This window comes from Mastigoproctus giganteus, chromosome 6, assembly GCF_048544385.1.
Source record: "Mastigoproctus giganteus isolate SK-2022 chromosome 6, ASM4854438v1, whole genome shotgun sequence".
Taxonomy (NCBI): Eukaryota; Metazoa; Arthropoda; class Arachnida; order Uropygi; family Thelyphonidae; genus Mastigoproctus; species Mastigoproctus giganteus.
The window spans coordinates 452817-470551 of record NC_143580.1 but is presented as its reverse complement, the minus strand read 5'-3'; the positions used below and the strand labels follow the sequence as shown (position 1 = coordinate 470551).

Genomic DNA, 17735 nt, shown 5'->3' with positions numbered 1-17735 from the left:
TTTTGTTTTTTTTTTTTATGAAAACCCCAAACACGAGAGGTATTATAACCTATAGTACTTAGTACCGTGCTTGGGTTGGAGATTGAGAAGACGAAAGAAGATATTTGTTGACATTGGACTTGAACTTCTGTAGATTGTAATTTTCAGGAAATACATATGAAGGAAGGTTGTTCCAGAAAACGGCAGTTGAATGAATAAACGAGGAATATGAAAAGTTGGTTCTGTGGGTTTGAAGTTGGACAGTAAATGGATGTTGGCTGGTGGCGGCACGTGTTCGGACTGTTTTGAAAGAGAGAGCGGGAATTATAGAAGCCAATTCAGAAGAACAGTGCCCATGGAAGTATCTGTAGAAGAGGCATGCAGCAGAAACAGTGCGTCTATGAGACAGCGAGTGGAGAGACTCTGTTAGAGATGAATCATTAATTAACCTAACTGCCCTCTTCTGAATGGAATCAAGAAGCCTGAGAGAGGTTTTGGGGGCACCACCCCAGATGTGGGAACAATATTCCATGACAGGGCGGATTTGCGATTTATACAGAGTGAGCAGCTGTTTGGAAGAAAAGTAACGCCAAGAGCGAAAGAGAAAACCAAGTTTTTTAGATGCAGAGGAAGCAATATTTGTAATGTGCTTGTGCCAAGAGAGATTAGAAGTCAGGGTAATCCCCAAAAGAGATATATCATTTTGCCTAGAAATCGGAGTGTCACTAAAGATAAGCATAGGAGCAGAAGAATCCTTTTTGCGAGATATAAGACAAGATTCAGTTTTAGAAGGGTTGAAATCAACTAAATTGTCTTTGCCCCACTGGAGAATTACCTGAAGATCGGCATTTAAGGAATTGGCAGCAGATTTTCGAGAACTTGAAGCTGATTGAGCTGGACAAGGTTTCTCAAAATGGAAAGTTGAATGCAATGTGATATCATCGGCAAAACTATGGATAGGATTTCCAGTCAATGGAAGAAGGTCATTGATATACAAGAGGAAAAGAGTGGGGGGAAAGAACTGAACCTTGGGGGACACCGGCATTAGTGGAGAAGTTAGAAGACAGAGAGCCATCTACCATCACCCTCAGTGAGCGATCAGAGAGAAAACTGGATAACCAATTACAAAAAATAGTTGGCAAACCATAAGATGGAAGCTTGTTTAGAAGACCTTTATGCCAAACACGATCAAAAGCCTTTGAGATGTCAAGAGCAACTACTTGTGTTTCACCGAACCTTTCCATTGAATTAGTCCATAAATGGGTAACATAAGCCAGAATATCACCAGTGGATCGACACTGACGGAATCCATACTGGCGATCGTTGATCAGATGGAAGGTTTCTAGGTAGTTTAAGAGTTGGCGGTTAATTGATTTCTCCATTACTTTAGAAAGAGTAGAAGTAATTGCAATGGGACGATAATTGGATGCGAGGGATTTGTCACCCTTTTTAGGAACTGGCTGGATATGAGCAAATTTCCAAGCAGAAGGAAAAACACCTTTGGAATAAGAAAGTGAAAAAAGGCAGCAAAGAATAGGAGTAAGTTCAGGAGCACAGGTTTTGAGAACAAGTGGAGAAATACCATCAGGATTTGGAGCTTTCTTAGCATCAAGATTCATCAAAATCCTTCTGATATCCTTTTGACGGAAGATCACAGGAGGCATTGAATGGAGCGTGTTGGGAATGGTGGGAGGTGTTTGACCAAGATCATTAATACATGAGCTCAAAGAAAAATGGGATGCTAGCAGGTCAGCTTTATCCTTGGCTGAAGTGATAACAGAACCATGTGGTTTGGACAGAGGTGGGAGCAGAGATGGGCAAAAGTTGCGGCCAATAGCTTTGGCAAGAGACCAGAATGCTCGGCTACCATTAGGGCAAGAAGCAAGTTTTCTACTCTTAGCCTGTTCAAACTCTAGTTTGGACTGATTAATTACTGCTTTACAATTGTTGCGAGCTTTGGTGTAGGCAGAAAATGAAACTGAAGAATTAGAAACAAGCCAATTACGATATGCAACGTTCTTCTCTTGGACAGCCTTAGCACATTTATTGGAAAACCAAGGTTTAGATAAAGGACGAGATTTTAAAGTGGAGTGTGGGATAAAGGATTCCATTCCTGCAAGAATAATTTCACTGACACGATCTGAGCAAACGTTGACATGAGAAGTTTTGAAACAGTAATCAGACCAAGGAAAAGAAGAAAAGAAGTCTCGCAGGTCATCCCATTTTGCATTCTTGTAATGCCAAACAATACGAGGTTGGGAATAGCCATGAGATAAAGGTTCCATTGGAGAAGAGGCAATCACCAAGTTGTGATCTGAAGTGCCTAAAGGACCTCTCACTTCAACCTTGTACTTAGAAGGGTTGTTTGTGAGAAAAAGATCAAGCGTATTGGCTGTATGATTAGGATTGTCCGGTATTCTTGTAGGTAAATGAACAATCTGTGCTAGGTCATTAGTAATTGCAAAAGCCTCAGCATCTCGACCTGCTGGGTCGGTATGACTAGAAAACGGAAGCCAGCTGGAGTTGTGAACGTTAAAATCACCAAGGAAAATTACCTCACTGTTAGGAAAGTTGGACTGGAGAAAGTCAAGTTGCAAAGAGAGGAAGTCAAAGAGCTCCAAGTGATTAGTGGAGTTGGGAGAACGGTAGAGACAACAGATGAATTTTACACAATGAGGTAGAGAGATTTTAAGCCAGAGAAGATCAAAGAGAGGAGATTCCAAATTGCCAAGTCTCTGACAGGGAATATCACAACGGACATATGCACAAGTACCACCTTTGAGGCGAAAGGAATCATACAGCAAATAATTTGGACATCTGAGATGAGAAGTAGTTGAATCAACTGATAACTGAGATTCAGTCAGAAAAAGTACATGGGGTTTGGAAGACTGCATGTGGAAATGGACATCGTTGAGATTAGAATTGAGACCACGTATATTTGTGAAATGAATTAGGAAGTCCTTGGGAGGTTTAGATCTTTTCGCAGATAAGCTTGCTCTATTATTTTAACAATTCATGGTGTATTCAATAGTAAGAAAAAGTGGGTGGGACATGCTGTATGAAGTAATGAAATTTTTGGATATGGCGTACATGTGGTAAGAATATACCCAGATCCTTGACACAACGTGGCGTAGACAATGCTCCCCGCATACATACTACTCGGACTCCCTCCAGTCACTATCTGGCAGAGTAGAGGTAGCAAGATTATACACTAGCTGATCCGGAAGCCTCCTAGAGAGTTACCAATAGGTTTGGTCCGGTGTACTATCTAGCGGCCGGCCTGCGAACACCGTTTTAGAGCTGTACCCTCGAAATGTAAGGAATATTGGATCTCGCCACGACATTCATCATAACCTCAAAAATCATCAATCATACTGCATGATGGAAGGGATAGGGAAGGGTTGACCGGAACTTAGCTCTAGAGACTAAACATGGGTTCCACCACTTCAAGCCTCCAATAAGCAAAGTGGTGGTATTTCATCGGTTGATGAGAGTCATCTACCACCTAGTACTGCCTGGTAACATAGAGGTGCGGCGTTCCTCCATATGGTGTGGGCGCCACACCTGTACCCCTGCTTACGTTGGTTCACACCTGGGTGGTCACCCACCATGTACTTATGCATGAAGGTTATACCCAGGATTACTAACAGTCCCACCATCGTGAAGGTGCAAGCAGAGGATTTGGCTGTCATAGACCGTCCGGACTTCGCCGAATTTGGGTCCACTTTGAATTGAGTGTCACCCGAATATCAGTTCCATCAGCGTTTTAGACTCCCAGGTAGCAAGAATAGCTTGTCTGGCATATCTGGGAGAATGTCTGTGACAACCTCAAGGACCTTGGTACAAAGGTCAAGTTCTTTGTCGACTACGCCCAAGCTCAATGTGAAGTCTTCAAGTAGCAAGAAGTCTGTGTAGTGTGAGCAATTTATTTGCAACGTTTCGGACTTTTTCAGTGAAGATGATGTAAGGGGTTCGGCGGAATTTTTCCCTTGAGATATCATTTGCTGATCCGCATATCTACGAAGTCCAGGGCCGTTGCCACTACCAGGCAACCCGGCCCCTAACTTTGTTTTCGTGCGCTGTTCGCTTTACTCCCACTAATTCTTTTTCACACCCCGCGCGGTTAGTTCATTTGACTGCAGGGTGCCTTATTCTCTCCTAATTCCTTACCGAATTTCGCCTCCTGTTACAGTTAAACTCCTTTGCCCTTGCCTGCGAACACCGCGCACGAAATGAGTACTACCCAGCCCAGCCCAGCCCAGCCCAGCCCAGTCTTCGCAGCCTGTAGAAATGGCCCCGATGCAGATACCGCACGTACACGAATGAACGTGAATGAATCAGTTGAACCGTGATTCAACGAAACGCGAAAACTTCTTTTAAACTCGATGCGATGAGCGACAATCAATTTTCACCAGAAAACCGTAATCTCTTTTAAATCTAAAATGCTTCGAGTCTGCATTTCAATTTCGTTTGGAGAAAGAGTCGTTTTAAAGACACACATTTCAAACCGGTTATAGCTAACTGATCGGTTCGTACTCGTGGAAATGCTGCAAGACATACAGTCCTTGGACGACGACCTCTACAAATTCGCAGTCGACAAGGAATAAAGTACTCATTCGACTTCCTTCCCAGGACCACGTCACAGGACATTAGAACCTGCTCCAGTGGACCTATTCATCACTGCCATGGATCTATTTCCCCAGTGTTCACACATTTCTGGAGTCATAATTTTTTTTTTTTTTTTTGTGTTTATTACGTTGTATAATTTCTTTTATGTAAACCCCTGGCTTGTAGCCGTGAAGGGAGTTCTATACAGCAATGTGCTTTCTGTGTATAATAAAGAGTTGTTCTTCTTCCATTTACTGATTTCTTCCTATCCACAGAAAGCACTCCGTGGTGGTAAATAAAGCCATTCCAGCAGAGCACTGTCGAGTCAGACACACCCAGATGCCAACAAATATTTCCGTCCCTTCCTGGAAAGTTCCATCAACACTTCGTTTTGTGCCGCCGAGAAAAGCGGCATCTGGATGGGGTTGTTTCCGCTGCCGCATCCTAACACACACACACACACGCATGCGCGCGAGTTATTAAAATAAGACAAAAGCACGCACCTGTTTGAACTGGTCCATTGACGTCCAGGTTTTTGTACCCCAAAGTGAGACCCGATTCGACGAAGGCAATGGCGAGGGGCGTCGCATACGGGGGTGAGGATACAGTTAGGTAACCTCCTGTAGAATGATACCCTGTAAGAAAAGAGAGTGCCGCTGGGATTAATTGAAAATGCGCTTTCACACTCTCTCTCTGACACACACACACAAACGTAATTTATCGCTTTTAACGCATTTATTTTATACCTATTTTAGTATTTTAATTATGTATATATCTATTTAATTATTTATTTTAATAAAGACTGCCTATCAGAACTGTGTGCCACAGTTCTGATGGGCAGTCTTTATTAAAATAACTCATTTTTGATCTCTCGCGTATGTTCTGGTGGCATGTAGATAAGACAAAGCTGTACCTCGCTGTTCTCACCAGAGAATGTGGCGATAACAGCTTCGAAGTTATCTGAATTAGAGCTTTGTTCTTTCACAATCTGGAAGTCGGTTTTATATAGCATCATTACTCCTCCGCCCCTTTTGATTTCTCTCCCTCTACCGATGCACTTGTAGCCTAAATTGTCTGCCAGAGCGTTCAGCTGCTTATTATTGTGGAGCCATGTTTCTGTCAGACAGATAAATGAGTGTTCTGAATTGATTAGAAGACTCTGCAAGGTGTGGAGTTTATTGGATATGCTGCGAACATTTTGTAGAAAAATGGAGACTTTTGTATCTTCTTTGAAGACTGGCGAGGTGTTCTTTAATTGCTTTGTTGCGGTGTTCACTGCACTAGTATTTCTACCTGGCCCGCCCCTCTTTTCTTGACTCTAAAGCCCACCCGCTCTAACTCTTTTTTTTTTTTTTTTACATTGGTCTCTGTCAGGAAGCTTAGATGACTCTGCAAACACTAGCCAGAGAATAATGGGCAGCCTGGCGACCTCCTAGCGGCGTGTGCGGGCAACGTGGGGTTCCATCAGGGGCCCTGCGGCCAAATGCCAGGACACCCAACAGAACCCTACACATTCAACGCAGAACACTTTTCTGGCATTTACAGTAGTTCTGTAATTATTCACAGTGTACATATGGTGCAGATGTGGGAAATCACAGGGGGCGCCTGATCCTAATACTATGCACACTATATATATGCACTAGTAGTGGCCTTGTCGATTGTACTCTGAATCGTTTAACGAGAGTGCCACATGCTTCTGTTCAGTAGTTGGGCTTCACAAGTAATGGGACAAGAGATAGTGAAGGAGGGTAGGCAGAGTGTCTAGTTCGTACTTGACGTACCTCAACATCGATACCAATTCCCTCAACACACATTTCTCTGATGACACCGGGAGTAATATCGGGGTTGATTCGCGACACAAATATTTTCCCTCTCGATTGAACCGAAGTGATGTTGTACTTTTCGGCAAGGCAAGGACGATATCCTGTGACGATATCCTCGGCGAGGAAACAGGGATTTTATGCATAGGATCGCCATTTTGTCCCGTTCCATCATGTTGCTGATTGGTAATGTGGGGGGAAGAAAGTCTTTACCTTTTTTACTTTTCATTTGTTTCCTGATTATTATTATTAAATATCTTGTTTTGTTCCCTAATAGATATGTAGACCCCTTGTCTTTGGATTCACAGGAGAATTCCAGATTCAAGGGAACTTCTCAATTGCGTATAATTCCCTTCGGAAAGGCTGAATGTTCAAGAATGACAAAAGCACACGTTAATTTTTAACATAACATAGTTTATTTTCATATATATACACAACATGATAAATTGATCAAAACTCAAGCACATATTAATATTATTCAAATTTGCCTATGTAGCATCAGTTAAATATACAATTAAGTACATTGGTTTTGCACTGGAAGGGTTATTTCTTTATACACAACAAACTTAATATATTTACAAAAAAACTGCTGTAGTTTCTTTTTTCTCCACATGAACAATAATTGCTTAAGAGAATTAGTTAACACCCTTTCTCCTTATTCTTACCTTATAAATCGATTTAGGAATTTCACTCTTAACTTCTAATTTATTTAGTGCCCCTTTTTGTCTTGGGGAATATAATTTCACAAACTTTCTCCAATCAAGACAGATAGTACATTTGACACCAATTTCTGGACTAATGCTTGTCCCAAAGGGTTAGCTACATTCAGAAGATCTTTTTTCTTTCCCTGTATTTCTCTACCCTTCCCTTCCAAAATATATCCTCCATATATGTTATACAATAACTAATAACAAATTTCTCTCCTTTGCCTTTCTACATATGTTTAATTATACATTAATCAAAACCCATAACTATCATCTGAATTTTCCCTATATTTATTTATAAATTTATATATTTATTTATATTTTTGTACATCCTTCCCTTAACATCTTTCGAAACTTCTACTAATGTGATATTAGGGTTCCTACAGTCCTTTATTTGCGAGGGAGAATACTGTATAACTAGTCACTTACTTAATTTTTCGAATCGGACTTCTCTGTTTTGGAGCTTTCCGCTCCTTGTTTGGGACTGTCATCATCGTCTGCTAAGGGCATTTATCTTAGGGCTTCCAGGGAATCTTCGTGCGGGTCACAATTCGGCTACTCTGCTTAGACTCACTGTTCAGTCTGGACTGTGCTGGCACTTTGTCGTACGGTCCTACTCCGTCGCTATGGGGACTGCTATCTTTCCTTCTGCGGCCTTTCTCCACCTGATCGGGCTACCTTCCATTCGCTACCTCGCTCCATCTGATCGGGCTAATAATTCCGCGGCCCCTTCTGATCAGGCTACTTTCCATTCGCGGCTTCGCTCTGATCGGGCTACTAATTCTGCTTACGACCTTGCTCCATCTTTTTAAAATCTAATTCGCAAGAAGAAAATTCCACAGGGCATCTCTCGCTCATTTCTCCGCTCCATCTGTTCAATACTCATTTATACTAACACTCACAAAAATCTCTACTCTGTCTGTACTCATTCTAACTCCGACAAATATCTCAACTTTGTCTCACACTGACTCATATTGACTAACTCCGATAAATACCTCAACTTTGTCTCGCACTAAACCATTTTCACAAACACCGACAAAAACTCAACTCTTTTTTTTTTTTTCTTTCTTCTCTCTCCCGGTTCTCTCTTTTTGTTCATCTGAATTACGTACCGCTCTTATATTGAGACGCGCCCTGGTTCCGGTTCTTAACCAATCTTCTCATTTTATCAAATCTATCTCTGTGTCCTATTCGACCATGTTCCTTTTCCCAAGCTGTCCCTTCAGTGCTCGATCCAACCTCTCATTTTAATAAATTTGTGAATTTCAAAGACTGCCCACCGCTTTGAAGTCCGCCGCCATTTCCTCAACCATCTGGTTATACTTTTAGCACCTTTACTTCATAAGATCCACAAAGCTTGCCATCACTGCCAGCCAGACGCCAGTTTTAATTCTAATCCGAGCATTTGTCAAGTATCCACTTCCCGTCTCGTCTCCAGGTGTTACCGATCAAAGGAATGTTCCGACAAACTCGGTCTTTCGTACTATTGTTTTCCAGAGCTAGTACTTTCACCCCTACATACCAACTGCCACTGCTGCCTGTTACCGTTGTTTTGGTTTATTCCCGTGTTCTCGAAGTTGTAACCTCGTCTAATTTAATCCCTAGTGAGTGACCCATTAAATTATTTCTTACTGAATAATTCTTATTGAAATCAGACGATATTACTATCTTATTCAACTAGCCACAAGAATTCGTCAATTTATAAAACTAGCTCATCAATGATTTCATTCTGTAAGATTTTGTATCTTACAGTAAGTAGTGGGTGGCTTTCTCTTTTAGTAGAACTTGGGTCAGCCGAATTTGACGGGAGAGTAACCATCTGTGCGTAGGTAGGTTGTTTCGGTGCATATGGCTCTAAGATGGAGCAGTGATTCTTATCTATGCAGGGTTGGCTTGCACGTAATGCAATGCTAGCTTGTCTCTGCTCTTCTTTCTGTTCTGTTCTGCAGTTTCGATTTCTTCTGTTCGATTTTTAGTACTTTCCACCATTTCAGGGCGCATCTGTTCTCTGCGGGGATCAGCTTCGTGCGATACTGTTTTTATTTCGCCTGGGAAAGTAGTCCTGAGACGAGTACAGTATCGTGCTCTTTCTTTAGGATAAGTAGCAGGGCCAGCTCGTAAGTGTTCATCTGTCTGATTATGTCGTCTGTTAATATGTTGTAGCTGTGTTAGGACGGTGTCTACTTTCTTATCCACTGGAAATTAGTTTCGTGTTTTGTTCTCTTAGTTCCCGATTTTCCTTTTGGAGAGGTTTGAAACTGGTGAGAAGGAGCTCTGCTAGTAAGTCTTCCTGCCTCTGTGTGTCGTGGGCTAATTGGTTGCGATTTGCTTCGTTTTTATCTTCTCTCTGAAATGCAATACAGCTCGCTTCTATAGTGTGGTCTAAAATGTTACAAATATCCTGGGGGTCGTCACTTGTTTTCTTGTGTTCACATTCTTCTGGGCATGTGTCACAGCCTAAGATTTGAGCTAAGGAGTGATTTAGCTTCCTAGCGGACTGTGAGGAGGGGTCTTCATTTTCTGAGTCACTAGTGTCTATGATACCTTGTGGCGCTTCACTTGTTTTATTCAGTTGTTCCGTTCTATCATTTTCATTTGTGGACTTACAACTTGTGCAAATAAACTTCTTGCGTCGTTTCTGATTTAAACGCACTATATCCACTTGAGAACAGCAACTTCCAATTATGATTCTGCACCGTGAACATTTGATCGTGTATTTATTTACGGTCTTACAAACGCTGCACGTCAGTTCCGTTGAATCCGTTGGTTGTTTTTCCATGCTGAAGGGTAAATTGTAATAGCGAACTGAATTCTTTAATCCTCCAGGGAGGGTTGGCTGTTGTAGGAAAGCTCTTTCTGACTTTAGCACTGGGCGGTAGTGCCTAATTCTTTAGCGCAGCAGGGTGTGTGACCTTGAGGGATACTTGCGGGAGGAACGAAGATCAAATAGCGAGTGATGAACATGCAGAAAATCACTAATAAAACTTTACCTGAGCATTAATTTCTTCTTCCGTTGGTATATTCAGATGGAGGGAGTCACGCCTTCTATCAGTATTAATTATATCTAGTAAATGACTAATAGTTAAGTGCAAATAGAGAAAAAGACGGAGCACAATTCATACACTGCTATCATCTTGGCCACCAGCGGATCCTCTCACAACATTCCCAACAGATTGCCTGAACCTTAGCAACTTTGAGTGCTCTTCAGTTTTTGCATTCCAGTAGTGGGGGAGTCATGTATCGCCGTTGTACACTTCGTTTCGCAGGGAGTGGCTCGGTAACTGATCTGCTGCAGTAACAGATGCCGACTGAAATCAGAGCACTGAAGAAGCATTTCCAGAAGTACCTTCGTGCAGTGGGTTCTCCATCGGAAAGGGCGAATGTGTAAAATGATAAAAGTAGAGAGAGAGAGAGAGAGATAATCTTTAATGCCCTTCACGGCCAAAAAGCCAGGGGTTTACATTTGTACAACTTCCCGAAACTTCCGGGAAAATAGAACAATTAATTTACAAAAACAGGTAATTTTACAAAAGAAAACATATTTTATACAAAGGAGAGAACTCCTTACGAGAGTTAGGTCTGATTGAGCTGACTTAACATCGAGATAAGAGCACCAGCTCAATCAGACAGGAACAGATGCAAGGTACACATGTCAATGCAGATTAGTCCTACTAGACATAATTTTTTTCCTGTAAGTCCGGTCAATAGCGAATTTGTTCAGGTCGGCGTCAAGTGCCTGGGTTTGCTTGAACATCTGCTGAGGAAGGAACCTGTCCGAGAGATGGAGTCGCGCTGAATGCGAGTAGAGCTCGGGATTGGCCCTAAGGGCAGCAGGGGGGGATCCTCCAGCCACAGGTATCCCAGAATGAAGGTGTTGCGATTATGCCTGTTATCATCTTGACTGTTGCTAGGAGGCGTTGGTCTTCGACTAAGGTGGGAAGCCGTGGAATCCCGAGAGAGTTGGCAAGCTGCTTGGTGTGAATCAGAGCTGGAAGGTTGTGCTTCCTGTTGGCCCACTTTAGGAGCCAGAATTCTGTGGCAAAGAGTGGTTTCTTTATTGATGGTGCCGCTGACGCCCAAATTTCAGCAGCATAGAGTAAAGGTGGAAAGATGATTGCTCTTATGTACCTCACGGTTGTCTTTTTATCTCTGATATGAAGGAGATGCTGTTTTGCTATCCACCGGAGTCTTGAAGCACGTGTGAGGAGCATGTCTATGTGGGCGTTGAATCGAAGTTTGGAGTCGAATACAACGCCCAGATCACGATGGCTGGATGCAATTGGGATGAGGATGTTGCCGACCGAAGGCTGGAGAGAAGAAGGAGTTTGCTTCAATGAATACACCATGAATTCGGACTTAGCAGGATTGATCTTGAGCCCGAACTGGCAGAGGTAAGATGTGACTGCAGTGAGAGTGTTGTTAATTTCCGTTTTTACCAGATCAAGGTCTTGACCAGGGATGATGGGAGTCAGTATCTTGATATCATCTGCATAGCTCAGTAGACATCGAGAATGTGCAACCAGTGGGAAGATAATAGATGAGAACAGAAGGCCGGAAAGGACCCCTCCTTGTGGGACTCCTGCGGTGACGGATCTAGTAAGGGTGCGATCTCCTGTATGAAGCTTTATAACTCTGTTATTCAGAAGAGAGGAGAGAAAGCATAATATGTTCCCTGTGATCTGGAAGTGGCATTCCAGGAGAGTGAGTAGTTGGTTTACTTGGACGGCATCAAATGCAGCCTCAATGTCTAAGTAAGTCACAGCTAGTTCGTGCCTTTTCTCGAATGCTGACAAGATAGTATTCGTTGTGGCTAGCAGATTTGTGATCGTTGATCTGTTTGGAAGGGAGTAGTGAATTTGGGCTGGATTACTGGGCATGATCTGCTTGGTGAGGATCGGGAGTAAGGTCTTCTCCAGGAGCTTCAGCAGGCTGGAGGAGTTGGAGATGGGTCGGAAATGTTTAGGTTTCGATGGCGACTGAACTTTGGCTAAAGGTTTGATAAGATAGTTTTCCCATTGCTGTGGGAAAATCTGGTTCGAGAGTAACTGGTTGAAAATAATTAAAAGTGGCTGAATAATGTACGGACTTAGGCATTTGAGCATGAATTGGGGAACTCCATCATCACCAGCGGTTGACGAGGCAGGTAGAGAATTGATGGCGACGATCAGCTGTTGTTTTGTGATCTGAATGGTGCTCAACACTTCTTGCTGGGTGGGCTCTGTTAGTAGAGCCAGATCTGAGTTTGGCATAGGATTACGATTAAATCTTGTGACGAAATCGAGCCACAATTCAGGATCAAATTGCAAAGGAAAATGAAGGTTCACTTTCTTGTATGGAATTTTTCCTTTAGCCAGATCTCGGTTAACGTATAATTTGATTGCCTCAGATTTCATGCGATTAAATTGAGCCCGTGCCCTAGAATAAACGATGCGATCATTGACATTTTGCGACTGTTTCCATGTGCGATGGAGCTGTTGCTTCAGCTGGAAACTCATTTTGAGTTCTGAATTCCACCAAAGTCTTGTATATGGACTGATTGTGATTTTTTTAGAGGCGGCATATTTGGCAACCGTGTTGATCCAGTTTGTGAGAATGTTCACAGCTATTTCTGGGTCACAAGTCTCTAAGGCCACCCAGGGAATGAGAGAGGCGGCTCTGATGCACTTATCTACGTCAAGTAAGTCGGGGCTAGTGATGTCAACCTTTTTTGTTGTCCTTCTGGTTTCTAATTTGGGGGCTGGCAGATATGCAGTCACATGTATTGGGACATGATCAGAGTCGAATGACGTTTCTGCAATGTAATCAAGGGTGCAAGGGATAGAGGCTAGAACTAGATCTAAGAGGTTATTCCCCCTGGTTGGAGCTTCATTAATAAGTTGTAGATCAGCACATCTCAAGTGTGCCAGAAGATCCTTTTTCATATTAGATAGCTGAGGAGGTAAATTGAAATCACCACAAACTACGTGAGAGGCTGTAGGATGCAGCTGATTGATTATCCAGTTGGAAACTTCAAGGATGATTTGCGGGGAAGGCGTTGGAGGTATGTACACCACACAGAGGTCAAACGTCACGAAGTTGTATCTTAACGTAACGAGGATTGCTTCATAGTTAGGGGAGTTACTGGATTTATTATCCAATAGCTTGAAAGTGGATTTCTTGTAAAATATTGCGACGCCTCCACCCTTGCGTGCAATCCGAGATGTGAATACGACCCCATAATCAGCTGGGGCAGCTGCTGCTAGGAATTCTTCATCGTCATTGAGCCAGGTTTCGGTGATGGCGAGCAGGTCAAAATATCCGGGGAGCAGAATTTGCTCCATAGTGTCAAGCTTGTTCCTAAGACTACGCACATTCTGATAAAATATGGTGCAGGCAGGTACTGTAGGTACTTTGATACGGACAGGTGGTCTCTGACATCGCACGACTCGATTCAGCGGGGTGTGTCTAGGACTGATGAGCACAGGGATCGGCATATTGGTGTTCCGTGTCTGTGGTTCTAGTTGCGGTAACGAGATCTGGGATTGCTATGAATCAGGGTACCATTGGTGGGAGTCCTTTCCATTACTTCTATATCGCTGCCCTTTATGCCCGAGATATGGCATAACAAGAGCTCCAGCAGGCCAGATTTCAGGATTGAAGAGTGCTTCAAAATCTGCATCAGCCACATCGATCTTAAAGGAGGCGTAGGTGGGATATTTTGTGGATAGCTTGGTGACTCTACCATTCATTTTGAAAGCAGCAAGGTGTTCCACATCATCAGCTGTGGTAGCAGGGGAGAGCCTACTAATGAAGACATTACGGATCCGCTTGCTCATCATTCCAGTGTTCGCAATTTGCATCTTGCTGAAGTGCAAATTGGTTCCAATAACTTTAAGATTGGGGCTCAGTTCCTTAACAGTTGGATTACGGGTCAGTGTTTGTTCTTTTGTTCGTTGGCTTGCAATCATTGCATACGTTGTAGTGTCTCTATGGGTCTTTACATTAGATGCAATCGTAGTCCCTGCATAATGGTTACCTCTCACGTTGTTTGAGGCGGAACTACAATTGCGATGTACTTCAGCAGCCAAAGCATTATCCGGTTTTGAGCGCGAGGACCCCATATGTGAGTTTTGTGATCGCGAATAGGTGCGATTTGGCAGATTCTGCTCCTGATGAATTCTTTGGGTCTTCTGTGAGGCAGTATTTCCTGAGTATCCGTTGGCATCTGCTGTGATTTCAATATATACTGGTCTAGTGCTACGTTCAGGGCACACAACTTCAGACTCACATGTTGTAAGAATGGGGGCTGGAGAGGGGTCAAGTGGTAATAAAGATGGGGTGGTTTGGGTAGGAGCTCTCGGTTTCGCGTGAAAGTGTTCGTCCGGAGGCTGCTGCTCATGATGGTTAGTTTGAACAGCAAGATCACAAACCGATTGCTTCAGGTCCTCAAAATTTTTCCGCAACACCTCCAATGTTTTGTGTATGCATTCATTGTGTTCTCGTAGTCGCTTGTTTTCCAGCAGTAGGTCTGCGAGGATATTATGAATTGGCGACAGCTTTATACATAGAGTTGTCTCAATATTTGTGAGGAGCGAGACCAGGAGTGGACTGTGTTCGAGTGATGTTTGATTAATTATTGCGGAGATCTCTGTTGATAGGGTGTTATCCTGTTGGAAGCTACTAGATTTTTGCATGGTGAGATCTGAATGGTCATTTTGTTCTTCCTGTAATGAGTCGGGTGGCAATTCCACATGTGCATCTGGCGATGTCAATTTTTCCGTGTCTACCTCAGGTTCGGGTTGGGTCCTGTGCTCAGGTGAATCCGAAATTTGGTTAACGTCGTTAAAAGTTTCACCAGTTGTTCCGAGTGAATGCATATAATTTTCTCCCTTACAGGGGGGACACTGCCAAACTTTCCGTCGCTGCTTTCCGAGCCTCTTTAGGTCCAACGCGAGACATTCGCTTCCGTATGTCTTGAGACAGGAAGTACATTTTATAGCTACGTCCGGAACAATTCCACAAATTACACAGCTTTCATTATTTGGGTGATCTTGCTTTAAAGGCATTTTCAGATTTTAGGCGCAGATAAAAGGATTACTAGTAGTGGGCTGGAAAAGAGTTTACAATTGTGTTTAGTAGTTGCCTTAACTACGTATCGTATTCCAAGTGATACGTTTACCGATCAGATACAAAATAAGTCAAAAATTACGGCTTATTTTAGTTGGCTAGACTTGTTACTGTTGGATGTAGAAATCCGCTTGTCCGAGGCGTGGATAATTGCTAGGAGGCAGTAAACGACGTGTGTTGCCATGGTCACTTGACCGCAAGTACAAACCCACAGCGCATTTGCCTGACCTTGACCTGTAGCCGGAAGCGATAGGTATCTCTGGTCAGCCGTGAGTAGCAAAAACAGCAAATTTTGCAGTATAAGAAAACTATAAATAATAAATACCTGGATGTCCAGGTCGCCACACAATGGATATCCTCTTGTTCAGCATCAAATTAGGAATACACCAACCTAAAAATCATCATATAAACCTGAGCATAATTCTGTTAATTTAACTGATTAACCGGAGCCACAAAGACACACAGCCGTACAACTGAACAACTCGTGCTTCGAGTACTTTTAACATCGCTGTTGGATGCGATCTTAAAATACTTCTTGGGGCTTCAGCCATCAGAGTGAACAAATACGAAGATCTTTCACTTATTTGGGGTGCGAAGTTAACCTTTGCTACTACGATTGATGTGACACTTCTCTCTAATGTGGAACACGAAGAACTCGTCGGAACATCCTCGTGAATGATGCTTCCAAACGCGTTAATCTGGTGATTATCCTTTCATCCGTTTCGTTTTCCCCTTCGTACCAAAACTGTGTCTGACTTGGGAAGATCGCAGATGAGAAGCAAATTATAAATATGATCACGATATTTCCACACATCTAAAACAGCTTGCAAATCGACCCATCATATTTCGCGCTCGGAGGAAGTACAGGATGCAGGTGCCTGAAGATGCCTTTGTAACCCCTTTCATCGTGGCCCGAGATCCGACTTTGGTTAATTTAAAAGTAGAACTTTTGTCAACATTACCCGCTTGCATCCAATTTGCCCTTCTTGCAAGTTGCTGTCCCGGGACTCATCTATTTATTATTTAAAGGCTACCCCAAATCGGTAAAAGCTATTCGATCGGTTCTTACCCGTGCAAATGCTGCAGTGCGTATACTCCTTGGATGGCGACCTCTAAAAGTTCGCATTGGATAAAAAATACAGGCAGAACTTACTCCATCCACTTCCTTCTCAGGACCACGTCATAAGACATTAGAACCTGCTCACAAGGACCTGTCCGTCATTGCCATGGATCCCTCGCTACATTGTTCCAACTTTCTGAGCCTGCTCAGATGACTCCAGCACTGTAAAAGGACTGCTCCCTGGAGAATAATTTAACCTGATAACATGCTGTTGTGTATACATGCTCATATGTAAATTTTTCATTTGTTTTCCAGTGTTTAATGCTACACTTGTATAATTAGTAATAATATTGTTTTTTTTTTTTTTCTGCTATCTCATCCTTCTTTATTGCATTGTATTAGCCTTTACTGAACACCCCTGGCTTGTAGCCGTGAAGGGTATTGTGTACGGCGTGTGCCTTCTCTATACAATAAAGAGTTCTTCTAAATAATTTGATAAAAGAATCAGGCGTGTCTTCACTACAATTAATGCGCGTTTATTTTCCAATAAATTTCCCCATGGCTCGCGCTTACCACCGACCTCACCTGCACAACTGGACGGGGTGTCCGTACATCGGGGGCTTCAAATTTCCCCCGAAGCGACCGATAAATCTGGACGGAAGACGTGGTCACGAAGGACATGAGGAGTGCTATTTCATTTATTAGTTTACAGACGTAGCTCGATGTTCTCATATGAATCCCTCTGAGCGAAACCCCTTTTACATCCCTCAGCGTTACAACTAAAAGCTGGGGCCGGAACGAACATCCCCAATTGTGGAAGAATCCCTGCACTACCACCTGTGTGTGAACTTTGATAACGGGACTGATTTTAATGGGTTCTTTCACAATGTGGCTGAGTTAGTCGGTCTCAGGCGAGGGTAGCGGGGTTTTTCTCTCGGACACTCCTGTTTTTCGTCCTACAAACAGAAAATCGAGCTGAGAACACGTAATTTACAAATACACATGGAGCAACATGGCCTTAGTTGCCGATGCTCCTGAAACCCGACAACAGCACTCCCATCTGTACTCAACTCCCTCTTTTTTTTTTTTTTTTTTTTTTGCTAGTTGTTGGCGCATCGACTTCTGTGGCCATGATGCACCTCCCAAGGTTTTTGCAGTACTTTGATCCAAGCCCGAGGCGGGATTCGAACCCGCGACCTTTGGGTTGTTAGGTAGGTACTTTACCCACCCGGCTAGCCCGGTCAGCATCAACTCCCTTATCCCAGAACAACTGAACCACAAGAAACCAGAAGAAACATTCCTTCGTTTACTTCTTCGTGCAGCCGAAGTACCAAAACTTGAAGGGTCATGTGAGAACGCCGATTTTGGCACTGCTATTGCTTCGAGGGCAGTTTCCGTAGAAATTGGCGCATTCCTTAAAGCGCTATTGCCTTTTCCGAAGTAGCTTTTGCGCACCAC

At 43.1% G+C, this 17735-nt stretch overlaps 1 protein-coding gene across 1 annotated transcript in view; it reads right to left on the bottom strand.

Annotated features, from left to right (window-relative positions):
• LOC150083782 (glucose dehydrogenase [FAD, quinone]-like) overlaps positions 1-17735 on the bottom strand; it is a 302039-nt gene that overhangs the window by 77941 nt on the left and 206363 nt on the right. The window contains exon 5 of the mRNA XM_090374876.1: positions 5091-5222. Coding sequence (XP_090231002.1) covers positions 5091-5222 — 132 coding nt within the window. The remainder of the gene's footprint in view (positions 1-5090; positions 5223-17735) is intronic.